The following is a 19,400-nucleotide window of genomic DNA, read 5'->3' as shown; positions in this document are numbered from 1 at the left end:
CAGTTGTGTGTTGTGAGTTCTAAATTGCACAGTTGTGAGTTCTAAGTAGCACAGTTGTGAATTGTGAGTTCTAATCCGAACTAAAATAGAAATAATTCATTTACTCGCTATTTACCACCAGTGGACTGATCAGAACGTGAATCAGCTGGCGATTTGATGAAACTAAGGTTAGAGGCTTCATTATCCAAAGTAGATCATCGTGATTACTGGTTCTTGATCCCTGACTCTCCCAATGGGTAGGCCATGACGAACTTAACATTACGAATGTCGCAAACGACAAATCCCTTGAAGCCCTCTTGGCATTAATCCCGGTCTCACAGAAAGTGTTAGATAGCTAAGATTGAATGTGCACCGGTCAAAATGAACTGCAAGTCCAACCGTGAAAGAAGGTGACAAAACCCTTTCCATAGCCAAAATAAAAATATGCTAAGAGCAGAATCGAGTGTAGGATTCCGACTGTATCATGTATCAAGCACTATTAAAAATTGATGATACCAGATTTCCGCAATAAGGTGTGCGTATCCTGCCACACCGATGGCAGCCGTCACAAACACATACAAAGGCAAGTCAACTACCTGAAAGGAGACTTAAACATATGGTACAAGTCAAAATAAGGAATTGCGTCGGACATCATGTTTGTCGCTGAAGCGTCAAATTTTGAAATGTCCTCCAAAATACTTTTTGAATTTTTTACTGAGGCCTTGAATGTTGTTACCTTGATCAAAAACATTTTTGAGCTAGGGTCGTATGACACTCTGCAGGTGAGTTGGATGATATGAAATAAGTGTGAGGTAAGGTGAAATGGGGTTTAACGTCGCGTCCAAGATTATTGCACTTATATAGCGACGTGCATGCACGTGTTTGTGTGTGTGGCTGCTTGTTCTGGTCCACTGGTACAAATGAATGAAATAATAAAATAATATATTTGTACATAGTTAATAACCATTTGAAAATAATGACTTGACGTGTGGGGGCAACTCAAGAAATCCCAGTCAAGGTCAGAACAAGCAAATGTGGCTCCACATCACGGTTTTATATTTCAATCATGATAACAACACCTGCCACATGTGTCTATTTCCTCTAATTCTAAGTCGAGTCAGTTATTTGGTAAAATAATGTCAATAACCCTTCCGAATGCTTGTGACTTGAGCCATCTTCAGAGGCGTGTCTCTGTTGTGTCTATATATCGAATAACGCAGACTGTAGACAATCATTACAGGTTGAGATTGTTTCCTATAATACGATATATGTGTGGAAAGTACATCAGCGAGCGTGGGTATGTTCACGGTTCAACATTACTGCGATAATCAGTTCTTCAGCAACAGCCTACGGCAGGCCTTGTGTCCAGGAAGGAATGGGGCCAGGATACGTGTGTGGTATTTAGGCTCACAATGAATGTAATTACTGTACTGCCGCATCCTCGTGTGCAAATTTATATACTATTACAGGGTTTCAGACAGCGAGCAGGGCATGTGTGTTTCCTGGACCTTTATCATGGACGAATGTTTTTCATGCGGAGCTGGGGTAGGCTAGTGGTTAAAGCGTTCGATCGTCACGCCGAAGGCCCGGGTTCTGTTCTTAACCACATGTGTAAAGCTCATTTCTTGTCTCCCCCGCAAAGACATTGATGGGATATGCCAAAAGCGGCGTAAAACCATACCCACAGTTCACTCATGTTTATTATGCATATTATGCGACACTTTTGTTGGACTTTTTGGGTGTGTTCTCGACATGCAATCCCCAAAACTTTTAAGCAAGCGCTTACATTAATCTGGATTGACGAACTCGTGCAATACACACAGTCAGTTATGACCGAATAGGCAATATTCTTACCGTACGTCAATAAACATATACATGATTGATTACTACAGCAAACACGGTAAAAATGTATTGCTTCTGATGTCGTGGGCACGAGGCACGGATTCAATACACGAACCAGTGATTTTATTACTGCCTATTGTCAAAGATCGGTTTGCAATTGCTCATTGTCCTAAAAGATTTGTAAAAGAGAGACAAGCCAATTCCAAGATGCTCCTGAGGCGCTGTCTTATGGCGTGTTACCTCAGCGGACCGCGGAGATCCAAATTACTCCACATCCTCAGAAGCTAGCGGTAACAACTTACGGCTATCGAAATACTTCAATCACTATACAAGGGCTCAAGTTTGAGATTCACGTGAGCATGGGTACTGACGGGATACTCCCTGTGGTTGAGGTATCAGTGTCCCCGGCGTAGTAATCTCTGACTGGAAGAAAAATGAATCTGTACAAGATGATTATGATCAATAATGTTGCTCCATCCCGTTCTCTACTACATTGGCAAGAGTGTTCTTTGGGACGGACGACTCCAGCTCGCCTCAGTTGCCAAATTAGGCGTGGGAGCTGAAGCTGCGGACTGATGGAAGCAGATACAGAGCCAGTAATTGAGGAATATTCATAAGAATGGCTACGTGCTGAGAACTACACCAGGGTACTTGTATCAATCAAAGTGCTAACGTCTTTCCCTAATACCGCCGCTTCCCGAACCGGAACATCTATGTCATGTGACGCACTGATCTGTTTCCCTTAATTCATCACTAATGTCATATGACGCACTGATCTGTTTCTAATAACTGATTATTAATGTCATATGACGCACTAATTTGCTTTCCGTAACACACCTTCTATGTCCTCTGATGCACTGATCTGCTTCCCGTAACTCATTATTAATGTTATCTGACGCACTGATCTGCTTCTTGTTATTCATTATTAATGTTAAGTGACGAATAAGCTTATATGTCGTTTAACACATTCTGTTTGTCGTAATAACCTACCTTGTCATTTAACACAGTTGTTTATCGTAATCACCTTCTTTCTCATTTTACCCAATCTGTTTGTCGTAATAACCTTCTTTGTCATTTAACACAATCTGTTTGTCGTAATAACCTTCTTTGTCATTTAACACAATATGTTTGTCGTAATAACCTTCTTTATCATTTAACACAATCTGTTTGTCGTAATAACCTTCTTTGTCATTTAACACAATCTGTTTGTCGTAATAACCTTCTTTGTCATTTACCACAATCTGTTTGTCGTAATAACCTTCTTTGTCATTTAACACAATCTGTTTGTCGTAATAACCTTCTTTGTCATTTAACACAATCTGTTTGTCGTAATAACCTTCTTTGTCATTTAACACAATCTGTTTGTCGTAATAACCTTCTTTGTCATTTAACACAATCTGTTTGTCGTAATAACCTTCTTTGTCATTTAACACAATCTGTTTGTCGTAATAACTGTCCTTGTCATAACACAGTCTGCTTAACGGTACAAGCTTATATGTCATCTGACCCAGTCATCTGTGTAAGTCAGGGTCTTCTGGGCCTGGATTTCAAATCCTCTTATTGTCATCACAGGTTTGCCTGTACCATGGCGTGTTTTGCCTGCTCTCTACCTCGTCAGAGGTCAGCTTTATAAATAAGCGAGACACAATCACAATGATTTTCCCCGTCCTGGTGTTGGGGGGTTTTCCTCGTATTTTGAAGATTTCGTCCTCACATTCACATGGAGGTTTCTGGTTCCTCACCATACACGTAGGCAAATAACGAAGGTTCCTCCTGAATATGTTGGTTACACTTTGTGTTTGACACTCCAAATTCTTTAAATAATGTAGAAAGATGGTGAGAAAAATTACATTAAGTCACGTAGGTTGACAGTAGCCACGTGAACTGTATTACGTTCAAATTATCAGCGGTACGCGAGGTGTCAATGTTTCTTACTGTTGTTACTCTGTCCATTCCGCGAGAAGATCGTCAACAATAAGTCGGATATGACTGCATACAGGACTACATACATGACTGCATACATGACTACATACATGACTGCATACATGACTGCATACATTGTACATGACTACACACATGACTACATACATGACTGCATACATGACTATATACATGACTGCATACATGACTGCATACATGACTGCATACATTACTACACATATGACTAAACACATGACTACACGCATGACTACATACATGACTGCATACATGACTGCATACATGACTGCATACATGACTGCATACATGAGTACATACATGACTGCATACATGACTGCATACATGACTGCATACATGACTACATACACGACTACACACATGACTACATACATGACTGCATACATGACTGCATACATGACTGCATACATGACTGCATACATGACTACACACTTGACTACATACATGACTACATACATGACTGCATACATGACTGCATACATGAGTACATACATGACTGCATACATGACTGCATACATGACTACATACATGACTACATACACGACTACACACATGACTACATACATGACTGCATATATGACTACACACATAACTTAGATGATTGCGTGACTACATACATTACACGCATGACTGCATGCATAATTACATACAGTCCTAAATATATAACTGCACACCTGGCATCACACGTGTCAGATTCTCGCGTAGTGAACGGAGTAAGAACTGTGTTCACTGTTTATGTATTATGGTTACTTAGAGTTACATAGGAACACGCTGATTATTGATTGATATGAGAGGCGGAGTGAAGATGTGAGAAGATGGCAAGTTGTTTGTCTTTAGTCCATTGAAGTTCACAGTGTCACGTGTTTGTTAAAGCATCTCTTCCACTGCAGACTGGCAACGTGCCTCTAAGAGAATTGGGTTAGTGTACATCAAAGATTAAGTTTCTCTTGGCTGAATTTGTTATCTTGCGATGTCAAATAAAGTGACAATGAGATCCATCTGAACCTTTATCAGTCAAGGACTCAATGACACATGCACCAAATGAGGAAGTCGTTACTAGTTTGTTTGAAATTTAAGTATACTAGCTTTTCGGTCAGTGTTTGACTTCCTGCAAGAGGGGAAATGTGTCCTTGGATGCGGAAGATCTCCCCCAGGTCAAATTAGCCCTTGCCCGGTGAATGATATTATAAACGTGTCCACTCGATCTATCGCGTCGCCTCTTATGACCAGAATAGTTTGATGAGGACCATTTCTAACCCGAAAACCCCACGGAGGTTAATGTACATCGGTATGGTCTTTGCGTCAAGGATGTGTAGGAGATTAACATCATGTGAAGCGGACATCAAAAACATAAGAGTGAGTGAGTTGGGTTTAACGCCACTTTTAACATTATTCCAGTTATATCGCGGCGTGTCAGCTTAATGTGGGAGGAAAGCCCGAAGTGATGCAGGTCTCAGACGTTTACCACTTCGGTGAAACCCACGAGCACGGATGTGGTACTGACAAACCTAGAAACATAATCGGGGCGAACTGGGATTCGAACCCACAATCATAGGTTTCTGGCATGCCCAAGGGACGCAACTCTGCAGAGCGAATCGCGGCGCCTTAAACGACTGGGCCACCCGTGCCCCGAAGCAGGGAGTGAAATAATCTCATGCTTGTTGAAATTTATCATCACAGCGAGTACAAAGTAACACGCTCGTTCTGATAATGTTGTGTCCAAACTGAGCTGTTCAACCCAAGGTCCACCATTAAAAGCCCGGTTAACTCATTCTAGAAGTATTAAGGCAGGCATTCGTGAGTATATACCAAATATGAACCATGTACCGCGATGCTGCCTCATGCTATGACCTTTACACGGTGTTTTCACCCCTCCTTTCTCACTGCACTGTCTCCCACACTTTCAATGAAAATAGTGTTAGTGTCGGAGGCGACCGGTAGGCCAGAACATGCTTATCGTTTTCGCAATCACCTGGTGTCATCAATTTTCAGCACTACATTGCCTTTTACGGCCCATGGAATCTGAGACCGATTTTACTCTTGCGTTGGCATTTTGAATGTGACACTCTAGCCTCAATTTCCGGGCTTTACAATCTGCTAGACATATTTAATGCATCCTTACCACTAAAAAATTCTAAGACGTATTTATCAGTATCTGAAATATGCCAAACCTTTCCGCATAGCTGTGAGGTCCATGTATTATGTGCAGGTGGGTGGAGAGGTTATAAGTCAGTATTTCTGAAACACTATATCTTAGCAATTGCAGCAAAGTAAAAACATTGTTACAAACTGAAAGATATTTAATTTGTTTAAATGGTAAAAGTTTTATCAGAGCTTATTGTAAACTTAGAATTTCAATTTCAAAGTTAAACGTAAATATATGTCGCAGGTCCAAAGATGGCGATATTGTGAACTCTATTTGTACAAACTGTTCACCCGGAGAAGTAGAGGATGAATACCATGTCTTACTTATATTTGTAGCGTATTCCAATTTAGGGTATAAATTTCTCCCCATGTTGCAAGGTATTTTTAAACATCAGATAATGATAAATCTCCTGAACTCTGAAAATCCTGATATGATCCATGCTGTTTCTGTCTTCTTAAAACATGTCTTTATAATGAGGAATATGTAACTTGATTTAAAATCTAATCATGTACATCACGTGACAATCTGCATTGTACTATGGGCCTTGATGCCTGAATTACTCAATAAACTGTCTGTCTTTCTGTAATTCAAGGATACGTTTATCTTGCAGACACACATTGCAGACGATGTCACGACGTTCCTGTCAACACGATTAATGACGAATCTTCCGAATAGGACTGCTAACATCCGTGGAAATACTGGCAGCTGGTGTCCGGCGGCTTGACGTTGCTTTGCGGCGACGTGGACATGGGGTATAACGCGAGCATGACGTCCTGGAACATGTCCGACGACGAGCACCACACTAACTCGGCATACACCTGCAACAACTCGTCGTCTGTGGTGAAGACCGTCCCGGAGATGCCGCTGTACATACTGGTGACGTCAACACTTCTTTACGTCATTATATTTCTCACTGGCACCGTCGGGAACAGCGTGGTTGCAGCCGTGGTGGGACTGCACCACGACATGCGCACTTCTACCAATCTGTTCCTGGTGAACCTGGCAATCGCGGACTTGATGGTGATCACCGTGTGCATGCCCACGGCCCTGGTGGATATATACGCCAAGGATATCTGGCATTTCGGGGCTATAATGTGTAAGTACATATACATATCAAATTGTTATACCTTTATTGTTATTTTAAGAATCTCGTAATTCTATTGGTTAATCCGTACCACGTGACGAAACAATACATTTCAGTGAAGACTTTGAAATCATGTGACTGACACTGACCTCGAATATTGACTCGTCACATGATAAATATTGAGTCGTCTGCTAGAAAACAAGATGGCGTCTGGTACGAACATTTCAATGTTCGCAGCTGATTTACAGGACATTATAAACTTAAGTAAATTTTGTTATAACAAAACGAGACCGCCTCCGTGGTCTAATGGGAGAGCGTCCGTCCGGAGAGCGGAAGGTCCGGGGTTCGATCCCCGACCGCGTCATACCAAAAGACGTTAAAAGATGGTACTTGTTACACTGTCTGGTGCTCGGCATTAAGGGGCTAAAACAAGGACTGGTCCGCTCGGAGTCAGTATACTGTGTCTGAGTGGGGTATTCATGTTAAACTGCGGCATGGTATCTCAGTGAGCGAGCACTATAAATCGGCATCAGTCCGGACTAGTACAAGCAGCCACACACACACATACACGTGCATGCACGTCGTTATATAAGTGCAATAATCTTGGACTCGACGTTAAACCCTATTTGACCTCACCTATAACAAAAAGAATGATTACTCTTGACGAGGTCAATATGGGAAAACAAGGATTCTCGGACCCGACCCCTTCGGCGGTCTGACCACCTAGGTCGGGTCCTCAGGTCCTTGCTTTCGCATATTGACCTCGTCAAGAGTAATAATTTGTATAATATATGAAACCCATCAATAGAAATACAATATATGGAAGTTCATTTCGATTTAACAATAAGTTTAGACTGTCAAGTATTTGTTGTTAATTAACAACAAAATTTTGGGGAAATGTGTAAGGTTCGCGATGTTCATATTTTCGAGAATAAAATCTTGTGAAATCAAAAATTCTTTCATGAAAAATGATCACCCACACATACCAGTGAAAAGAATAATTCATACAGTGGGCACATTCAGCGATGACCACGAAACATATTTCATCTTGTAAATACCCAAAAGGTTCGTTTTGCGAAAAATGCATATAGAAAGTATCCTAGCGCAATATTGTCATCCATGCATCGACGTTGAGAAAATGCACATAATAATGGCGAAATAATTCAGGACAGTAGCGCACAAATGGAAAGCAATAGGGTTGGTCACGCCGGAGAGCTCATCCAACAGGTTGCTGATGATCTAGAAAATATATTAATGTGAGTTGAATGTTATCCGATTTGCACAGGCGACGTAGACATAGCGACAGGGTGCGAAGACAGTCGGATAGGAATCTTGGCGTTATAGTCCAGGCAAGATAAGGTTTCACTTGGAACAAATTGCAATTCTACAAGGTCCCAAAAACAACATATTAAAAGCCCCAAGCAATCCCAGTTTTGGAAATATTCGAAAAGTCTAATATGGCCACCAATTATCAAGTGAAAAAATGGCCGGGATTGCCTGGACTATTAGGGAATAACCTCATCAAGCATAAACGCCCAGTTTAGGAACATCGCTCAAGGACGATTAAAGTGATAGAACTGTGCACAATCTGCAGGATGAACACGACATTGTTTTGTGATTGGCATTGCTAATAACAGACGTTTAAGAATGGAAGGAGTAAAGCGGTATAGCGTTAGTTGCGCCGATAGCGACATCCGCCTTAATAGCCGACTCACGGCGATTAGTTAGCGTGATGAATCTGAGGCCTGGGATTGTTCGTCAGTTTTAATTCCAGTAGATAATGCCCGCTCATACATATTGTGTGTCGAAACCTTATTTCCCCCATTAGAATATAGATTCTTTATACACTAAACTACCGCTGTGTAGGATCCATAATGATCAGATTGTGTTTGTGCCACTTCACAAAGGAAACAAGCACGATAAACGAAGACTTTTAGGGCATTTTTCTTATCAATAATTCATGTTAATTAAAGTGAGTGAGTGGGTGAGTATGGGCTTACGCCGCTTTCAGCAATACTCCACCAATATCACGGCGGGGGACACCAGAAATGGGCTTCACACATTGTACCAATGTGGGGAATCGAACCCAGGTCTTCGGCGTGACGGGCGAACGCTTTAACCACTACGCTACCCCACCGCCCCTGATTGGCAATGTCTAAATGTCGCTTTAGTTAGGATCGTTATTGTATTAGATGTTTCCCATCGGGTTCTAGGTAACCTGCATCTGTGGCCCTGCTCCCATATACTCACCTGTTTCCTAGAAAGAACCCGGAGCAGAAATAAACAATAAATGTTGCGAGTCTCTGCGGATGATCTTCGCTTCTTTAATGTGACTTCGTTTAGGTACATTCTGCCAAAAACTTGAATTGTGCAAGAAACATGAGGCAGACATCTTGTTTCTAAAACTAGTGCTCTCCTGGAATAGTTTATGTGGAAACCGATGTATGGCTGTAACTGAATTATGAATTAAACATGGACGTGTGTTGAATCTTAGTGCACCATGTTCCGTTATACCAAAATGTCAAACACAATGATGACGATATTGAAATGAAATGACATTAGTGATTGGACATTAGCGAATATCCCCTACTTGATAAAGATACAACAAAGCGAACGCAGAAGAAAACATTCCGATTTAATCTCCTGAAAGTTTACAAACATGGAATTTATTTTATTAAATGCTTTTCCTAATCGTGTTTTCTTGAAAGCACACAAACTGTTAGGCAGATAAACAGACACTCATATATGGTTACAGGTGGTAAGAAAGCAGGTCAACAACTTAAATTAGCTATAAAATTAGGACACACATTTTCAACAATCACTCAGGGGCTGTAGAGTAGATGACGGGAGGGTTGCGATGAGGCTTGGACCTTGGGAGTGGTGGTTGTGGGGTAGTAGAGATTGTAGAGTAGGGAAGGGCAGGGCAAATTAGGGATGACTTCAGTTCTTGGATCGTTTAATGTTTAGCAAACTGCCCACGGTAAAATATCGCGAAGAGAACCAGTGGTAAAGATAAAACTGGGTCACCACTGAAGATAATAGTCTTTATAAGAAGCATACTAGTTATATTGAGGGGCCAGGTTGTTGGAGGGGGGTCTACTGAACGCGTGATTGCCGAAATAGTTGCTGACTAATTGAATTATACTACACATTATAAGTACCAACCAACTCGTGTCCTTTCAACCAATTTCTTTTACCATATGTTGTTTCGTAATTGATTTGTTACACAACTTCAGCTTTATATTGTCTTTCCAGGCACTCTTGTCCCGATGTTAGAGAGCTGTGCGGCCCATGCCTCAGTGTTGACGATGATGGTGATCGCCAGTGAGAGGTTCCAGGCCATCTGCCACCCCCTCCGTATCAGGGACACCAAGATCTACTCCAAGTCCATGAAGCTGTTCATCGTTCTGGTCATCTGGTTCATCTCCATGCTGTCCAGCATGCCTTTCCTGGGAATCTCAGTGTACCGGGACTCTCGCTACTACGACGGGACTCCTATCAAAGTTTGCAGACAATCCATCGTCCTACCCTGGCAGAAGGGCTACGTAGTTTGTCTGTTCGTGGTGTTCTTTACCCTGCCGTTTGTGGTTCTGGCTATTCTATATCTCGTCATAGCGCGGGCGCTGGTGCAGGAGTTCCGGTTCAGTGACAAGCTGGATGAACAGAGATGTCACAGCAAGAACAAGGCCAGGAGGAAGGTTGTCATCATGTTGGTGGTAATAACTCTTCTCTTCTTCTTCTTCCATCTTCCCTTCAGGACAGTGAGCCTGTGGATGATCTTCGCCAATCCCTCCAAGATCAGAGCTCTGGGGTTTGAGGGGTTCTGGAACCTGCTGTGTTTTGCAAGGATTATGTTCTATCTTAACAGTTGCACTAACCCTGTTGTGTATAGTCTCATATCAACTAAGTTCCGACAAGCCTTCATCAGGACCTGCCTGGGTAAGAGACGCAATGTGTCTAGGGAAAACACATACACGACGGCTGGCACACACATCTCCCTCAAAGTGATGCACAAGTGACTAGCACATATATGTGGCATCACGTCTAACAAGGCAAAAAGTGATTCCATCTTATGATATTGACTAACTGAGGATGGACTTTGCTGCAGGACATTCTGCAGCACATTCGTGACGATTTTGCTGCCGGACAGTGTACAAACACAAACATTCTTTAGGACGTCTTTCCAGTGGGAAAGTGCTCAACACCTTGGGACGTCTTTGTAGCGGGAAAGTGTGTAAACCCATTGGACGACTTTGCGTGATAGCATGCAGCATATTTGTGAAGACATTACAGACTGGTAGCGATCATCCTTACATAATTGTTCCGACTCTTTTAGAGTATTACTTTTTGGAGTTCTGGTGTTTTTCTTCGGGATGACCGTTATTTAAATTGAACATTTCTCCATTCCTGAATGATATTTGTATTCCTTCACGAACACCACAGTTTCAAGTACATTTTGCTCAAAACACTGGGTGATAGTGTAAATAAACTTGTTCATAACGGAACAGTGTTCATGTGTATATTGGATTTCTGGTAACAAAATTATCAGAATGAAGTTAAAAAAGCAAGTGAAAGAAAATATGAAATAATTAAAAATAATCTGGATGTAGGGTGTGCTTCTCTGCAGCGGGAAATACACATTCTTTTGTAATTGATCAACTCTTTGTGTTGCCACAAGGATGTATAATAATTGTGGAGGGGTCTTGGTGTTACTCTGATTCTCAGTATGGACACGCATGGTAACTGTACAAGGTCGGTACAATGTCAGACACTGTACAAGGTCGGTACAATGTCAGACACTGTACAAGGTCGGTACAATGTCAGACACTGTACAAGGTCGGTACAATGTCAGACACTGCACAAGGTCGGTACAATGTCAGACACTGTACAAGGTCGGTACAATGTCAGAGACAGTACAAGGTCGGTACAATGTCCGAGACTGTACAAGGTCGGTACAATGTCCGAGACTGTACAAGGTCGGCACAATGTCCGAGACTGTACAAGGTCGGTACAATGTCAGAGACTGTACGAGGTCGGTACAATGTCCGAGACAGTACAAGGTCGGTACAATGTCAGAGACAGTACAAGGTCGGTACAATGTCCGAGACAGTACAAGGTCGGTACAATGTCAGAGACAGTACAGATCGGTACAATGTCAGAGACAGTACAAGGTCGGTCCAATGTCCGAGACTGTATAAGGTCGGTACAGTGTACGAGGATATTAACATGTAAGTCCCTGCCCCATTGTCGACATGTGGTAAAATGTCCATGACGAAGCTCAGTTTGTCAATGAAACTGTTCTCAAGGAAAGTATCAGGCACAAGCTCAGTTAGAGGTTTCCAATGTGAAAATATAGGCAAAGTAATCCAAAGCCACAAATTTTGCAAGGAAATGCGAACCAATAATTGTTTAGCTTTACAGATGTAAGGTTGTCTACATAGGGAATATAATAACCTTTTTCTTGCGATGAATTCCTCAGCTTGAGGTCAACCTGTCAACATAGAACAGAACCGTTGGGGACACACAGCTTTATGATATTTATGTACCATCACTTAAATAACATTCCCATCTTATTTCCGATTCAGACGTCACCTCGGGGATCTGCCATAAAGGTTGGCACCATATAGACAGATGCCTACAGGCTGGTACTATTAAAACTCGTGTGTCATAGACTGATGCCATTTAAACCTCTTAAAATGTCGGCTAATATCATATATAAGATAATTACGCGATAAATGGAAAAGAACAATGAAGAACGATGATTTAATGCAAAGTTATGTTTTTTACCAAATCTGAAACAATTTCGGTTTGCAACAGATAAAAGACTCATATAAGTGTTCAAATGGTTTAATTTGCCATACTGACTTCAGAAAATGCGTGATTTCATAAAAAAAACCCATGAACATCCCAAAATGTCAACTTACAAATCAATAGCGTGTGTGTCCACCTCTGGTTGCGATGCAAGCAACAAATCTTCGTCTCATGGAATGGATCAGGCGTCGCACAAAGTCCTGTGGGATATCTGTCCATATCTGCTGGAGCATCTTTCGAAGTTCCTGGAGTGTCTGTGGAACACGTGGTTGACGTCGAAGGCGCCGATCCATCTCATCCCACATATGCTCGATTTGTGAGAGATCAGGGGAGCAAGCCGGAGAAGGGATGACATTCACGTTGTTTTGTTGAAGGGATCCCGAAGACGTCGAGCAATATGAGGCCGGGCGTTGTCATGTTGAAAGGTAATGCCTGGGCCATGACGACGCAAAAACGGTAGAACAACAGGGCCGATGATCTCGTCGCGGTAGCGCTGTCCATTGATATTTCCCTCTACCACTATCAAACGGGTTCTCTGTCTTGCTGTAATCCCACTGCAGTCATATAGCCAGGTTCCCTGTAGGCTGGCGACATATAGCCAGGTGCCATCTAGGCTGGCGTCATAAAGCCAGGTGTCATGTAGGCTGGCGTCATATAGCGAGGTGCCATGCAGGCTGGTGTCATATAGCGAGGTGCCATGCAGGCTGGCGTCATATACTCAGGTGCCATGCAGGCTAGCGACATAAAGCCGGGCGCCATCTAGGCTGGCGTCATATAGGCTGTTGCCATGCAGGCTGGCGTCATATAGTCAGGTGCCTTTTAGGCTGGCGAGATATAGGCTGTTGCCATGTAGGCTGGTGTCATATAATATTTTGCCATCTAGGCTGGCGTCATATAGCCAGGTGCCGTGTAGACAGGTGCCGTCCAGCCTGGTACCATGTAGGTTGGTACCATGTGTGTTTGAATTGTGTAGGTTGGTACCAATCAGTCCACAATCGCATCTAGTCTTGTCCTGAAACCATATGCCCTTTTACATCTTCACCACTGATGTTTTATGTTCCGAGTTGAGGTCGCTGCTACTTCACTACAGCTTTTATAAGATCATTCCCCAGACTGTAGTCTTCAATAGTAACTAGAACGCTGTCATCTCGCTATTGTGCATGGAAGCAAGGGCGCTGTCATAAGACGCGTCAGCAAATCTAAGAAGCTGAAGTTATGTAAATTAGCTGAACTTAAGATATACAGTCTCAGGAAGGGGTTCATCTCAGGGTCGTTTAGTGCTCAACTTAAGAGGGCCATGTTTGAACATGATGGTCTGAAGTTTCTAATTGGACTGGACCTCGTGATCTTGGTTCCTTGATACTTTAATCCATTTCAATTACATGTCTACTCGTGGCTCGACTACTGATTCTTCGATATCCGCTTGAATTCGGCTTCACAAAGTTCACTGCGTTTCTCGGTTGGAGTCGAAGCCTGTAATCCCCAGTAATGCCTAGACCCTAATATCAGTCTTATCCTATCTTAATCATAACCAAATCTTCATACTAACCATTGCCACATTAATGTCAACATCTCTCTTTTAATATCAATTTAACTCTTAATCTAACCATCGTATCCTTATCCCTAACCCAACATTGACTTTTACTGTAATGGCACAATGGTATCTGCTAACCCTTACATTACATCAATGGATAGATTTCATTTGCAAGCGAAGGTGTTAGCCTCACGTAGATATGTTATATGGTGTATATGTAAGTATACAACACAGTGTAGACATAAGGTAAAGTTGTCATTATCCAACACAATAGATCCACAATGTGGCATATTGTAAGTATGCAACACAGTAGATAGATTATGAGGTATATATGTAAGCATTTACCATCGTAGATACGTTATGAGGTATACACATGTAGAGGTGTCATTCGAGTTACACTCCAGCGATGCTCTGGTAAAGCTCCGGTAATGCAACAGTTACACACGGGTCTCATTCGAGTTACACTCCAGCGATGCTTTAGTAAAGCTGCGGTAATGCACCAATTACACACGGGTGTCATTCGAGTTACACTCCAGCGATGCGCTGGTAAAGCTGCGGTAGTGCACCAATTACACACGGGTGTCATTCGAGTTACACTCCAGCGATGCCCTGGTAAAGCTACGGTAATGCACCAGTTACACACGGGTGTCATTCGAGTTACACTCCAGCGATGCCCTGGTAAAGCTCCGGTAATGCACCAGTTACACTCGGTGTCATTTGCGTTACCCTCCAGCGATGCCCTGGTAAAGCTCCGGTAATGCACCAGTAACACACGGTGTCATTCGCGTTACACTCCAGCGATGCCTTGGTAAAGCGGTAATGCACCAGTTATTCATCAATAGGGGCACGAGTCTTCTTGCAGGTTACGGAAATGGGCGAGTGGTGACGAATGTCCTCTGTTGTCCGATCCGTATCACATAGCTTTATTACATTAATAAGAGAACTGAATATATTTTTTGCAGGTTGTTTGTAAACTTAGATTCCTCGGAAAATAATCACAACTATATGGTGGATCGTATATCAAAAATTACGTACGCACATACATGAGAAGTTCGAAATTTGAAAAAGAAAATTCTTAGTCCAACATATATTACAATATGTGTCTTTGATGTTGTATATACCGACACATTTCGAAAACTCAAGTTGTGTAATATTTGGCGTAATGTCCCAAAACTCAAATGAAGTTGTTCTGTGCATGAGAATCAGACAACAATGTCGCCACAACAAAATCTGGGGTGGTACAATGACAGGCAATCAGCCAAGTCGCCGTGCTTGACCAATTGCAACCGATGCATTGTCACCTCTCACTGCAAGCTGGAGCTCACGTCTAACTCGGAACATCACGGGGTTTGAATATTACATTGTGGAAATTATTATTAAACCAAAACCCACCTTCTTATTGTCATTTTATGAAACATCTAAGTTTACAATCTTAATTTGCAAACACAGCATTAGAATAAATGAGTTGAATTGGTTGATAAATGTGCTCTTTAACAAAATACATGTTTTTGTCGATAAACTTTGATGCTGGTAGAATAGGAGTTATCGTTCTTGTTTGAAGCAACATCTTATGTTCATGCCTCTGCATTCCTTCGAGGGACACCAGTCTCCATTAGGCTTGTGCCAGAATAGCGCGAGTTGGTCACGAAGAATTCAGACGGCATTCAACACCGAATGTGTCCGCCATTAGCGTTAACTGTTACACATCATGTAACACATTTTACTATTCGTGTTTCTGTTGTCGTACATCACATATAAGCCCGTTGTCTATGATTCTTGTTCTGTGTATAATGTTTTGTTGATACCAATTTAGAGGGAAGAATTTGGAATTAAGACTGACTGTTATAAATGAAAACCACTCTCCATTATAGTCAGGGAGCCCATTTGGGAGGTAAACGCAGCTTGATGTGGGGGGAGAGCCTGAAATGATGCATGTCGTACACATTTAGCACAGGTAAAACCAGTCAGAGCGTGGTGCTCACAAACTGGGATCTGGGATTCGAACCCACGCTCAGGGATCCAGGCACGAGACGTGGCAGCAAATAGTAACCAGGTGACAACTTGACAACACGATATAGCTAAGTTTAAAACTTTATTAAAAACAAATTTACAAATGTCATGAGGGAAAACACCACGTAATCACACATTTAAACAGCCACGTGTTCTTACAAGACGTTACAATGAGACAGTGAAAGGAGTACGAAAAATAAATAGAAATATATACATCTTTATCATGGGTTTGTGGCTTTTTGCTGCTTTTAGCTGTATATCAAGAATATCAGAATATCAGACACTGTGACATGCTAACAATCAAACCTAACCCTACAAGCACTTCAACCACGATGCCGTGCTGTCGCCTCAAGGTAAAACGTTTATACTTATTGAATGTTTGGCTATAGATATGAAATATTTATCGTAATTAATATCACTGGAATTTGCAATGACAAGGTCAAATGTGACCCAGATCAACTTTTCGATTGACTTTTTGACTTGTTTGTGCAGTTTAATTATGGTTTGATAACCCTGTTTGTACTCATACTTTGAAGACTAGGCTTGTTTAGAAGGTATCAAATGAATACATCCAGAGCAGCATGGCTCAACCACATCTGTATATATCCATTCTCATGAAAGGTCGAAAGAAAGTTTCCAAATTAAGATGACAAATGCAGAAAGAATTTGAAGCATGGCGGCAACCTGTGTGTATCCTCAACTATAAACACTAAACTTTTGAATTCCCCGAGTGTCAACATATTCACGTTTGATCTGTACTTATTTGTATTCAGATGTATATATCCAGGGCAGCATGGCTCAACTGCACCTGTATATATCCATCCACCTGATAGAGACCAAAATAAATTTCATATGACGGTTTTTGAGTAAGTGGTAATAGAACAGGGACGTAAGAATTACGTTGTACCCCAAAACAGGTGACGTTGAAAGACAATTATAACTGATCTAGGAGAAGGGATTTAAAATGAAGAAAGACTTAGTTAACTGTATCAACTGATATCCGATATGTAGTAAGCATCCTTTGTAACTATGATTATACAGATTGTCGTGTTGTCGTCTTCAGTGTGACAAGCACAGATATTGGAGCAGCATGGCTATTGGGACACTCCAGTCCTTGAGAGTTCATATACATCGTGGAGGACAGAAGCTGGGTCCACACTAGTCCACTGGTATTCGGAGGAAATGCCTGTTGGAGGGAGAGATACATTCGTTTTATATGAACGCAGATGGAGGCTGGTTAAACATGCATGTATATATTCATACGTCTATTATCTACACCGACACATTTACTATAATATTGGGGCAGGACTGTGTAACCTACTGGCAGCTCAGAGTGACTGATGATCTATCCTGAGGGAATTAATTTGTCCTGAGTCTTGACAAGGGAGTTCAACATTATTTCACTAGGGACATATGATCCGTCATTCCGAGTAGTGAGTAGGGTTATTCTCTATATTACCAGTCATCCCAGGTGTTTTTGTTTTGTCACTAGTGGAGACAATCTCAGTTCCAATAACAGATTGACTACGTCACAAACAGACTGACGTCATCAACAAGGAATGGCGTCATTATTCATTATATGCAAGCCATGATTAGATATGACGTGACGTTGCTGCGGTACGCTTCGCAAACAATGAAAATAATGTGACAACGGAAGGATGTAGACAATAAGCATGCAGAAGAAATTTTAATGATCAGTGAGATTTTACTGAAAATAATTCAGAAATAACCAGTACCCTTGCCCCTATGGATAAATATGCTATACTACTATTTCTATCATTATTTGCCTACTGATATATGACAGGGCTGTAGTATGGAAGCGTATTAGTGCAACAGTCTAAAATATAGCATCTACGTATATAATATTATCTACGTAGAAGAAGGTATCGTCTACTATCGATTTGTCGCACTGTTTTACACCAATAAGGAGAGTACAAAATGTTCTCCAACTAAAAACAAAGAAACAACAACCATAGGTCATTACTCAAACCTTTAGCGGAGTTATATATCAACCATAACATTATTGAAGCTGAAGAAATCACTCGCATATGTTGTTTGTCATGATTTCTCCATTACGTAAAGTAGGTTTAGGAGGTAAAACATGAATATTAAAGCGTGAGAATTATCAAAACTATAAAAACTTTTTCAAACCAATACCCGTCATCATCCAATGAAGCACTGAAGGTACAATTCTGCAGTACAATTCTGCAGTTTGTGTTTTTATTTCAGAGCTGATTGTTTGACAATTTGAAATGATCTGAGTATGCTATAAAAATATGGAAAAAGGCCAAATAAACATGCTGCCAAACATTTAATTAGTAATCAGCTAAACATAAAGGTTTGTATAAACTAGTGTCCAACTAGGGTCGCAACTTCACAAGCCAATATCACTGTCTGAGTAACGAAACGAATACATAATAATTATACAAAATCGCATACGTAGACGAAAGTGTAATGGTAATATGTTTGGAGACTGGCACTAACACGCTTCCATACTTTGGTGAGCCACAGTGACTACTACAACTGGTATACAATCAATACTACAGACATATAAACTGCAGCGACCGAGCGTTCATACACTCACCATGGATTAGAGCGGTGACGGTTGCAGTAGACGGGTGCGGTAGACGGGTGTGGTAGGCGGGGCGGTGTACAGCTGCGGCAAGGGTGCCTGTAAAAGTTGAGATTGTGATCACATGTCATTGCTCACACACAGGAACACAAGCCGCGAACTGAATTGACCAAATGCGTGTTTTGTAAAGGGAAAGAGAGGGAGGAAGTTTTGAACTTCCTAAGAAAGTTATTTGGAACAGACTGTCTATAAGTGAGTCTAATCATTTTTAACCATCAAATAAGTGCAGTTTGAAACTTACCTTATCACTGAGTTCTGTTCAACATCCATTGACGTCAGTGGTAGACTGATACTTCCAACATCCTACCTTACACCGCACATGATTGGGAATATTCTCCCTAAACTCATTGTATCATGAATGTCAACCGACATATTTTGTTGAGGTGACGTTTTAACCAAATGCAAT

At 41.5% G+C, this 19,400-nt stretch overlaps 1 protein-coding gene across 1 annotated transcript in view; it reads left to right on the top strand.

The window, feature by feature from the left end:
* Positions 1-11,204, top strand: part of LOC124111721 (gastrin/cholecystokinin type B receptor-like) — a 28,581-nt gene extending 17,377 nt beyond the window's left edge. The window contains exons 2-3 of the mRNA XM_046471501.2: positions 6,534-7,019; positions 10,263-11,204. Coding sequence (XP_046327457.2) covers positions 6,671-7,019; positions 10,263-11,026 — 1,113 coding nt within the window. The 5' untranslated portion in view covers positions 6,534-6,670 and the 3' untranslated portion in view covers positions 11,027-11,204. The remainder of the gene's footprint in view (positions 1-6,533; positions 7,020-10,262) is intronic.
* Positions 11,205-19,400: the final 8,196 nt, after the last annotated feature.

Source organism: Haliotis rufescens, unplaced genomic scaffold, assembly GCF_023055435.1.
Source record: "Haliotis rufescens isolate VD_foot unplaced genomic scaffold, xgHalRufe1.0.p SCAF_12, whole genome shotgun sequence".
NCBI classification, from domain to species: Eukaryota; Metazoa; Mollusca; class Gastropoda; order Lepetellida; family Haliotidae; genus Haliotis; species Haliotis rufescens.
Note: the sequence above shows the minus strand (reverse complement) of the source record. Positions and strands in the feature narration are given on the sequence as shown.